Here is a 12,064-nt window from a genome sequence, read left to right on the forward strand (position 1 = left end):
TGTAGGACGCTTTGCAAAGAATCACCTGTCTCTAAGTCTCATATGAAGCTTTTTTTTTTTTTAAGTAAACCTCTGCATAACTAAAGAAAGGTAAGTAGATATGTGAGGGAAAAGCTAGCTCAAAGACCAAAAGGAGGCAAAGAGCCTAAAATCTTCAACAGGACTAGGCTGTGTTGGCATATGCAATTAATCCCAACACTCCTACAGAAGCAGGAGAATCTCTGTGAGCTCAAAGCCGGCCTGTTCTACAGAGCAAGTTTCCAGAACAGTCAAGGATACATGGAGAAACCCTGTCTCAACAAACAAAACAAATCTCAAACAAAGCTAAAATATGAATTCAGGAAACAGATGAGATGAAGACAGTAGAAATAGGTATATGGGTACACTGAAATTCCAGTTATACTTTCCTGTCTGCCACCAGAGGTATTTTATCTTTTATTCTGAAATATTGAACATCTTGGATCCAACTCACATTTTAAATGTCTAACTCTTATGAGCTATAAAGGACAAAAGCACAAAGAAATGAATCAGCATTTTTTATGGTGTTTGGGTTCTGAACATATTTTGAAGTCAGCAAGAAGGATGTTCTCAATAGATAGTGAATGTTCCCACCACAGTAAGGAGGGGGAAAGAACCAAGGATGACTCAGTGATTTGAAAATATACTTAGCCTTTCTAGTTTAAGTTTTTTTGTTATTTGTAAAATAGGCATGATTATAGCATTAACTTGACCAAGTTGTTGGAATAATTACTATATGTATAGGAAAATACCTAAAATGAAGTGTCTTTATAATTTTGAATTTTTTTTAATGTTTTTATTTTTCTGTTTAAGAGCAAGAGGCTACTCACATGACACAGTACACATGTGGAAGCCAAAAGGATAACTTGGAGTCAGTTCTTTCCTTCCATTGAGTGAGTGCCTGGGACTAAATTCAGGTAGTCAGGCTGAAACACAGTACCTTCCCCACTGAGCCACCTCATCAGCTGCTTTTCCTCTAGTGCCTTTTCCATGAAGTACTAACTCTAGGACTGGCTTGTTTCTATTTTAGCTAATGTCTTGGTACTTAGGATACATAGAGGAGAGATTGTTCATTAGAAAAAGAGTATTTGTATTTTCGAATGGACTGCCAGTTAAAAAGCAGGTCAATATGTTATGACTCTTCACGTTCACTCCAGGACTAACATTATATTATTACTAACATTTAATTGCATGTGTAGAAATACATTTATTTTAATAATAATCACTTTTGAAACAAAGAGTACCAATTTAAAGTTTCTTTGGTTATTCCAAGGACTTACTAATTATCTACTGAGTAATTATCTAAAGTAACAGAATTGAAAAGTAAGAAATTCTCCTACAATTCCTTTTCTAAAGGAATCTAAGCAATCAGTAGTTTTAAATTTTATCTAGTTTTACAAGAATGCTTATATAACCATCACAAAAATTATTTGAAAACAATATGCTAATTATAGTAAGCAAAATAATAATGCTGACCTGCATTGGTACAGGTTCCTTAAGATAATAGCCTTCAACAATCTGTTCTTTCCGATAGTGGTCTATGATGTCCCCGATACTGTTAAAATAAAATAATTAACTGTGTAAATCTCTTAGAATACACGTAAACCTTGTTGCCAAGGATTATCCATTCATTAGTTTCTGAATGCATATAATCTGAATATATTCATAGAATGAGTTAACATAATAATCACATTATTTTAGAAAAACATGAATGTTCCAAATACAGGTTTACAAATAAGTAAGTTAAAAGATTTTGGTTCACATATCAAACATGCAGCCATGAATGGAGCTCCATACTGAGAAAGTAACCTTCAATGAGAAAATGAGTACAAACTTTTTTTGGGAAGGGGGTGGAAGGTGTTATTTTATTAAAAAACGAATCCTTCAGACATGAAAGAACAGAAATGGTGTTTATTTAGCAAATGATAAATTAAGAATTTTTTTACACTAAATCATTTCACTTATATATTTCATATTTCAATATAAATTTATATATTATAAAATTTTATTATGTCATAATATATGACTAGTTAAGTGAAAATAGAAGTCAAAGAATAAACAGAAAATAATAGTTAACTCCCCCTGTACAGCTGTCCCTATGGCAGGGAGGGGGTTAGATGACTTTGATTAAAACATACCATCAATGTTTCCATATATTTGGAAAATATTACTCATGAAACCGAAAGTAAAATGACATAATATAACATAAAGTTTAGGATGCCACCAGATTTTTTTTTGTAATAAATAAAAGTATGTTCTGTAATCAATAGATCCCATTAATTTCTAATATTTAATTTCTGGAATTTAAAATTTTATTGTATATACTAAATGGATGAGTATTTTTAAGCTACTCAAGAAATAGATCTCCATAAAGATTTTGTTAACCTGCCCCTTGATTTATTCTTTCCATGGTTCTTCAGTGACAGAATAACTGCAATACTGTGTGTGTATATGTGTGTGTCTACAGTTCCAAGTATCTCTCCTAGATTACAAAATTAATTTAAATTAAATATAAATCAAAAGTAAAATATAAAAATTGTAAAAACTCAACACATACAGGCAAGATATATTTTAAGAGAATATGGGAAATAAAATTTGAAAACAGGGTAAACCTAAAACTATTGAAAGAAAAATGAAAATCAGGAAAAACTGAAAGCAGCTAGATACCACCCACCACAAGAATGACTGTGAAGTAAAACGTATCGTTTATTTATAAAAATTAACAAAGGCCAAAGCCTTTTGTATGCATGAGACGGTAGGCATTATCATGGTAAATGCAGGCATGGGAATGTAACAGTGAAACCCAAAAAACTGTATAATTAATATGTGTTAAATATATACATGATTCTCATTAAGAAAATTTAAAATTAAAATGTAAAGAGCTTGAATGGAAGCACCCTGTGTGGGTGGATAAAGCTGCTTTCCAAAGTCACAGATTATCCCAAGAAAATTACAGTGCCAGGGATAGGCTTCTTTTAAAGCCTCCAAAACAATCTAAGCAATCACATTTATTATTATTGATCATGAGAAATACATGGTATTCTGAAACCACCACACCTGGAATACTGAGAAATAAAGTGGGAACAACGCTCGCTAAAAGCTTCTCTTCAGTGTGGCTCTCACAGTTCTGGAAATTGCTATGCAAGTAGCTGGGGAGAACTGTCACCAAGTTTCAGTTGTGGACCCACTGTGCTATACTCCCAAACCTACCAGGCAAGATGTGTACACTGGCATATGACTATCATAGGGGTAGCCAACCATTTTCTGAAGGACCTGAGGCCTGGTTCGCAGGAGGAAACTAACAGGTGGTATTGTAAACCTGACCAAGTCTGTGGCTGCAGCAGTGATAGACTCTAGCAGGGAAGAAGCTATAGCTGCTGTTTTGTGGACTGCATATGATGTACATCCAGATTTCCTCCTTGTCAAGCATAGTAACATACTCCTTTAAATCAACACTTGGAATGCAGAGGCAGGTGAATTATTGTGAGTTCAAACAAGGTGAGCCAAGTCTGTACATTACCAGGACAGTCTGGGCTACATAATGAGACCCTGTCTCAGAAACAAAGCAAACTTGCTTCTAAATAATTCTGTTCATTCCCAGAGATTAGTGCTGCTATCAGCTTTGGCCAACAAAGCTTCTTTTTTCACAGTGCACCATAGTTACTGCTGAAACTCACAACACAAGTGTCTGTTGAATCCGTAGCTAAAACTTGGTATCTTATCTTCCCCTCCAGAATTCAGGGAACACTGTGAAAGGGGCAGAGTGACTGTAAGAGCTGAATGAAAGGATCCAGTGCTGTAGGCTGTGTCTTCCAGTTATGGCATGAATGGCCTTGTATTCATGAACCCTCAAGTATTACCTGCACACCACTGTGCAAGATTCAATCTCGAAACATGCTGCCATGGAAAAGCAAAGGGCTCCTGAGGAGCTATCTCTCCCTGAGGATCTGCAGGCAATTAATAGATGCTACAGAAAAGAAAGATACTTTCTTCAGTTACTGTAGCCATGGAGCGGGGGAGGACTTTATAAAACAAGACATTTCTAAAGCCACCATCCCATGTACTTTAATTTAGTACATATTACATGAAACTATGCACCCATCTTCCTAAACAGACGTTCCTCTTCAATGTGTTACTAAACCTCACTCCACCCTTTATCATTACCTAAACTGTACTCGTTTTGGTGGCTCCCATACTTGTTTGTATTTCCCTTCAATTCATCACAACTTGAACATCTTTCTAACAATTCAGAGGACTAATAATATAGAAATGGTTTTTTTCTTCTTTAATTTGTACATAGCACAGTAAATTTCACTAAATAATCAGTCAATAAATGTCTGCTGAATTCAATTTGGTGCTAAATGCCTCTCCTTTTCCCAAGCTGTGTCAAAGCTGTAGCTCAAGTTGCTTCATGAAACAAAGCAAAAAGTCTAAGGGAAAAACAGAATACTAACATATGCTAGCAAGCTGGAATCTAGGTGAAGATGTGTAAGCCTAGATTATAACATTAAAGGTACTTAGATAGCTTAATACAATGAGATATGCAAATGTCTATAATTACACCTTTCATCTAATGCTTTTCTAAACTGTCCACTGAACTTCTGATGAGCAAAAGATGAATTGTTGTTTTCCAGATAATCAGCTATTGAAACTTTATGAATTTAAAACTCAAACTGGGACTTGGGGAATTCTAATTGAGGTGGGGAATATTATGACAGTATTAAGTAAGAAGTTAAACAGGTAAATATATTCTTAAAGCAGACCATACCAGCCAGCTTCCAAAAGAAGAAATAACACCATCAAAGTGGGCAAATGCTTCACCCAGCTTTCTCCTTTCCAGAACAACACTGCCAGCCCTTTATTACATGTCACTATATTAATAGAATCATTTTCCTAAGCAAGCAATGAAACTCATTGTGAGTTTTGAAAGGAGTTGAGAAGCAGAAACAAATCAGACACCCAAAATGTATCAACTTGAGAGAATAACCCAGTAACATGACATTTATAAAAAATCAGATGACTCCTAGGAAATTACATACAAATAGCTCGTACATAAACATTTTATTAAACATGACATTTGGGAATTGAAAAGTTATTAACAATCATGTTTGACACTGTTTAAAGCATTCTCATAAAAGACTACTTCAATTATATTAGAAATTGAGGAAATCTGTATGTTTTGATTCCAACTATTTTTACCACAAAATGTCTCATAATTTACCTGTTATAATAGCGGCCTCCCATCATAAACTGGTTGTTAGGGGTTGGACAAATTTTAAACCGCTGAATATTTTCATTGGTCCGAAAATACAGGGAGTAATCTCCAGGAGTATTATCTGATGGCCTCACAAGAAAACTGCAGACCTGGCCAACTGTAAAAATTAAGCTGTTAGTTTTATACTCTAATTATCAAATCAAAGAGAAAGTATGTTAAGTAATTAGGAAGCATAATCACATAAAATTTTATCATAAACATTTAATATTCATTTTATGTTTCCAACCACCCATGTTGTTCCTGGTGTAACGCAACTACTTTTGCTTCCTAAGCATATGGAACAGAAATTCTGTACAGTAACTTCTAGAGTATACCCTTCAGAAAGAACTCTCCTGACAGTAATGGGAACCAAATCTGTGGCTTCATGTGTTAATCTCCTAAAGATCTTGCAAAGGTAAACTAATTTTGCCTAATTTCTCTAGATTTCCAATTAATAATTAAAAAGCAATACTGTAAAGAACTTACAAAGGCAAATAACTTAAGTACCTGTCTATATTAGCGTAAGTCAATACACACACCTGATACTTGACTCACTAGGTATGATTCTGAGAAGGTATACAGAAAGGACTATCTACAATTGACAAGGACTCCTAAAACTATAATCTTTCCTTTGTGATTAAGTACTGGTAACAGAAAGATCATGAACTGACTCTTTTAAGAAAGCCTATACAGTTATCACCTGTAATTCTTACTGAAATCAGTAATAGTTCCAGTCATCTAGCTGAGGCTCTTGCTATCAGGTAACTTAGTACTCAATACAAAGAAGTAAAAAATAAACCTTTTTATATTGGGTTCATGGTTCAGCTAAGTAAATTAAAAACTGCCAACTATGTGATTTAGTATAGGATTTAAAAAAAAAAACTCTTGGTGATAATATTGATACCCTATGTTTCTTCTATAAACTTGTAAATGAATATATTTGTGTAATTCTGGGGGTAACATTTTCACTCTTTCAAAAAGAGTTTATGAATGAACAAAAATAAACTCTAATGTGAGAAATTTTGTTTAGGCTATTTTAATGTTTACACACCTAAAACAATACTGGGTACTTCAAATACTTGGTGATTCAGTATCTAAATATAAGCCTAACCTAACTATTGACTAAAATAAAATTTCTCGTTCCAACTTGAAAGCTGATGGCATACTACTCTGGTTTAAATTTGATTTCTATTTCTACCATATAACATTGTCATGTTTTAAATTATATTCTGGATCTAGTTAATGCCAGTTATTAAACCCATTAAGCACTTAAAAAACTACCTCAAACCCTATGAGAGCAAATTATTGATTTAAAATGTAATGCCTTATATCTTTAAACAACAGAGATCACACATTTAACAATTAGTAGTTTATTTACTGCAATTAAAGAGAGAGATAACATGACTAACTGTTAATCAGGGGTTCTCAACCTTCCTAATGCTGGGGCCCTTTAATACCGTTGTCGTGCTGTAATGACCTGCAACCAGAAAATTATTTTTGTTGCTTCATAATTATAATTTTGCTATTGATGTGAATTGTAATGTAAATATTTTTTGATATTAAGGTTTGCCAAAGGGGTCAAAACTCACAGGTTGAGAACCCCTGCTTTAAATTATGAACACATAAGTAAATTTAATTTACATTTCCTTGTAACAATCATAGTAATTGAAAATTAAATTTCAAATAAGCTTCAATTATGTAATTCCACCAAGCATACAAGAATGTATACTGACACATGCCTTTAATCCAACACTTGGAAGCAGAGGCAAGTAGATCTCTGAGTTCAAAACCAGCCTGGTATATAAAGCAAGCTCCAGGACAGCCAGGGTTGTTAAACAGAGAAACCCTGTCTAAACATTAAAAAGTGTGTTATATGTTCTTCTAAGTGTATTATATGTAGGACAGACCTACTACACATAAAAAAGTATATCACAAGATTGTTAGGTGTAAAATATGGGGAAGGAAACATGGACAGAGGATAGAAAAAAAGAAAAATATACTCCACAAGAGCTTATAGAGTACATGTACATTTCAACTAAAAACAAATACAGAAAAATACCAACTCCCATTGCCTAGCATTGGAAAGAACTAACAATACGCATGTATTATCAAATGCTAAAGAAAACTATAGTACATGTGAAATAGTTGTTTCAATTTTATACTTAATAAAGATATTAAAGAATACAAAGGTACCTGTCATTAATAAATTATAAGCTTCTTGTTTGGAAATCTTCCCATGGAACCATCTTAAAAGGAGAACAAATTAGACATTTAAATTAAAAGTTCACATATGCTGCAGCTTTCATATATTCAAAGGTAACCAAGCTGATAAAACAAATGTAATGGAAGTGACCATAGTTTCATTTGTTACATTTCTATTGTGTTTTGCAAACTTACTGTGCCTTATTTAAACAAAGTACAGAAACAGAGGAACTGTCAAGTATACACTACAATTTCCATTTTAATTACAGTATTATTAAGAGTAATGGTTTTATTTCTAGTAGTAACTGTTACATGCTGTATCATAGCTCCAGTTTTCCTTGAATGGCTTGGGAGAATGGGATAGAGAAAATTATACAAGGCAAAACCCGCCAAGTGTTTTCTCATGTTTCCTTCAAAAATAATTTTCATTTAACATAAGATCTCGCCCAGTAAAATTAAAATGTAAATACAAGAGCAAGTACATAGCAAAGGAAAGAACTATTTTTAATTCTGAGCTAATAGTCTATCAAACTGGACTGGTAAAGTATTTCATAATCTGCATTTAGAAATTATTATAAATAACTGGAAATATAGCATGATGAAATTCAAAGTATCTAATATTTACCTTTTCATAAAATAACATGTTAAAAAAATACTTAAGGATCAGGTAAGTTAAGGTTCAGAACCTGTAAGGCAGAAAAGCAGGCATATCACAGTGCTCTGAGGCCAACCAATCAGATCCAGGGCAGTCAGGACCATACAGTGAGATATTGTCTCAAAAACTAAAAGCCAAGGTCCAACAGTTTTCCTCTTATTTACATTAAATCTCGGTGTCTCTTGCGGGTAATCTCAGAACACTTCTCTACCACTGTTCTGTCTTCTCAAGGTCTACAGTAATTTGTAGCAATGAGTTAACTGCCAGCTGTAAAGTACATACACTACAAGACTAAAAGCCTAAGTACTCTAAGAGACAATACTACAGGCTTAGAGGTCATTCATTCTGCTTCAAATTAGCCACTCTATTACTAGGGAAAGTTAAAATACAACTTAATTTTCAAGTATATGAAAAAGTAATCGTTAATATACTAACTCAGATTTCCTGATATTCTCAGAATAGATGTGAATAATGAAGAGCAAATGAAGTATACACTCCAGAACGCTTTAAAATGTATGGGGCTACATACTATATTCAAGGAAGTTACATTACCATTTACTACACATTTTAGAGTGGATTTCCACATTGTAGAATACTTAGCTAGATGGCAAGACTAAAATCCTACAGTTTTCTACCAAGTAAAAATAAAAAACTCAAAGAGTACAGTTTAAAAAAGAAACAAAGGTGAATACTATTTTTTTACATTAAGAAATTCTGAGCATTAAGAAAATAGCCTTGAGGCAAAGGGGTAATATTATTTCCCAGAGTTATTCTTATATAAAATGTATATAATTTAATTACATGGTTTGTACTCAAGGTAACAGAGTAAGTACTTTCTCTTGAGAAGTCCAGATTCTGGTTAGAGGAAAAACAAAACAAAAAACAAACAACACAAAGTGAACAACTAAAAACCATGTAAAAATACAGTAAGTACAGTGATGGGTATGTGTTAGGGCATTTGGGGAATAATGGAGAAATGTACCAAGTCTTCAGCATATGTAAGGTTAAATAACATAGACATTCACAGAACTTGAAGTTTACTAAATTACATAAATAAATACATAAACAACTTAGGGTAATCCCAGTCTGGGAAACAGGTTAATAAAATCATTTAAAAAAAAAGTTATGCATTTGAAAGGCTTACAAAGAGAAGAGTGAAATGATAAGACAATAAAAGTCACAAGAACCATGTACATCACAGATCACCCAAATAAAAGTTGGTAAAGAATCAGTTGGGGATTTTAGTTGAGAAAGTGGTACTTTCTGATAGGTATGTTAGACAAACCATTCTAAGTTTTGGAACAGAGAGTGTGAGGAGATTAACGACTTGGAGGGCCCAGCAGAAGGTAACTGTTGTATCAGACACTAAGAAGAATGACTATAATCAAATTATTTAAGACTGAAAAGAAGGGACACATTCAATAAATATTTTAGAAGAAAAGATTTACTAGAACTTAATGCTCACACAGAAATGGAGGTCAGAGAAACTGTCAAGGCAGCTATTTAATCACAAAGGGATCCACTGTGGCTAAGGACACTTAGAGAATTAGGATACTTCATTGCGATAGTTTCTACTTTAAATACTTAAGAGACTAGGCATCTTAAGTCTGTACTATTAAAACAGATACAAGGGAATATACACTTTCTCTTGAAAATCTGAATTTCAAAATACTGACTTCACATTCATTTAGTCTGTGTGTGTGAATGGGGGGGGTGGAGGGAGGGAGGGAGAGAGAGAGGGAGAGAGAGGGAGGGAGGGGGGGGGGGGGGGGGAGAGAGAGGGGAGACATTATGATATGCACATGGAGGTCAGAGGATAACTTGTTGGGTCCTGTGGATTAAATTTAGGTCATCAGATCTGGTAGTAAATGTTTCTACCTGCTTAGCTATTTCACCTGTCCCATAAATTCACATTCTATCACACGTTTACTAAACAGAGAAGTCACCTTAAGGCACACAAAAACTTTCTAGTTTTTTACTTCTCAAAATCTGTAATATTAAGCAATGAATGTCAATTACCATTTGCTACTACTCAGGCTACTGTCTTCTGACAAGAGGGAAATAAATTATTTTTAATCCCTGTGATCTCTGACAAGGAGTTATATAATATAGAACTACCACAGTTTCTACTTTAAATACTTAAGACACTAGGCAGGTACATAAAATAAATCAACACAAATTTAACTTATGCTAAATACCACATAAATACAAAGTTCAGAAAAACAAAAGACTAACATGTATTAATATGACTTCCCAGTGAAATCTTACATTGGTCATTGAAAATGAACGTAGTTTAAATATTTATTGGTATCTTAAATCTGTACTATTAAAACAGATACAATGGAATATATACACTTTCTCTTGAAAATCTGAAGGATTTCATAATACTGAATTCAGATTCATTGTGTGTGTGTGTGTGTGTGTGTATAAAATATATTGTGTTTGGAAAAATATATAAAATACATATATATATATATATATATATATGTATATATATATGTATATATATATATATATGTGATACAATCTGTTTTTGTTATGAATCTGATGTTCTTCAAGCATTAACTAGCACGTGAAATTGCTGATAGAAGACTTCAAGCAGAACCAACTAGGTACTGTTAGAGTATGAACTCACTTGTATCTGTATGAAGTAACATAAAAATATACTCTTAAGATATAACATATAAGCCGGAAAGTGGTGGTGCACACCTTTAATCCCAGCACTTGGGAGGCAGAGGCAGGCAGATCTCTGAGTTCGAGGCCAGCCTGGTCTACAGAGTGAATTCCAAGACAGCCAGGGCTATACAGAGAAACCCTGTCTCAAAAATTAAAAAACAAAAAACAATAACAAAACAAAACAAAAAAAATCAAAAAATGTTTTTTTAAAAAAGATATAACATATTCTATTAAGACAGGAAACTAAGAGAACTGAATATAGAATACTCAGGCAAGCTTTAAATTTATAAATGCTGACAGCTTGGTTAGGGGAAAAATGAACTGAAAAAATAACAGGTATATATTCTACTGAAATAATATAAACAGAACAGGATTAAAGGCTTAAGATTTTAAAAGGAATCTCATACACATAAAAAGATTATTTAAAAGGACCTTGCTTGCTTATACAAAAATTTTGACTTATCTCACATATTCATGGTAAAAACTGAATTTAAAAGTTTATTAATGATGTGACCACAAAAAAAGAAATATTATAATCAGTAAGAAATGAAGAGAAATATGAGATCATTATGATTCAAACATAACATTTACCATAAAGTCTTTTCGTTTGGTGATATGAGATTTGTATATAAGTATAGGCCAATGTTTGCTTAAAATTCTTACTAAAAAAAATTTAGTACTAGAGCCTCAAGAAGTATTTATATATCAGTTATCTGAACCAAATTTTTTTTAAAAGTAAATCTAAAAGTCATTAAGTTTGTTGACTATTTTTCTAATTTATAAGTTTATATTATTTTTTCCTTTTTATAATTAATAAAAACTCACATTTTGCCTTCGTGTGGATCTTCTTCCCGGCCCTAAAGGAAAGACATTAAGGCAGCATTTTATAAATTTAAATCCCAATAATAATTTCATGAAAATTCCAAAGAATCATATTTTCAAATCTTTCTCCATCTTTTTCATAGTACATGTATATGAGAATATGTTTCTATTCAAGAATTGCAGGCTATAAATCTCTTCTTTTCTCACCTCCCCATGTTACTAGTTTAAATCAGACCCTGCCTTCTCTTTATAAACTAGTAAAGTAGCCTAACTACAGGATAATTACTGCTCTCCCCTACTCCAACCTCTCTCAATTCAGTAGTTTTCATTGTAGATGTGAACTTAAGAGGAAATTAATCAAATGAACACAGAATTTTGAAGCCAACCCTTTATTACCCTCTCCTTTGCCTACAAATTTCTCTTTTTACAGCCAATGC

At 33.0% G+C, this 12,064-nt stretch overlaps 1 protein-coding gene across 1 annotated transcript in view; it reads right to left on the reverse strand.

The window, feature by feature from the left end:
- The window catches only part of Rasa1 (RAS p21 protein activator 1), a 77,630-nt gene that overhangs the window by 23,860 nt on the left and 41,706 nt on the right, over window positions 1-12,064 (reverse strand). Inside the window, exons 6-9 of the mRNA XM_028760215.1 lie at window positions 11,631-11,662; window positions 7,466-7,518; window positions 5,240-5,390; window positions 1,495-1,573 (exon numbers count right to left, since the gene is read on the reverse strand). Coding sequence (XP_028616048.1) covers window positions 1,495-1,573; window positions 5,240-5,390; window positions 7,466-7,518; window positions 11,631-11,662 — 315 coding nt within the window. The remainder of the gene's footprint in view (window positions 1-1,494; window positions 1,574-5,239; window positions 5,391-7,465; window positions 7,519-11,630; window positions 11,663-12,064) is intronic.

This window comes from Grammomys surdaster, unplaced genomic scaffold (genome assembly GCF_004785775.1).
Source record: "Grammomys surdaster isolate TR1022 unplaced genomic scaffold, NIH_TR_1.0 126391, whole genome shotgun sequence".
Lineage (NCBI taxonomy): Eukaryota > Metazoa > Chordata > Mammalia > Rodentia > Muridae > Grammomys > Grammomys surdaster.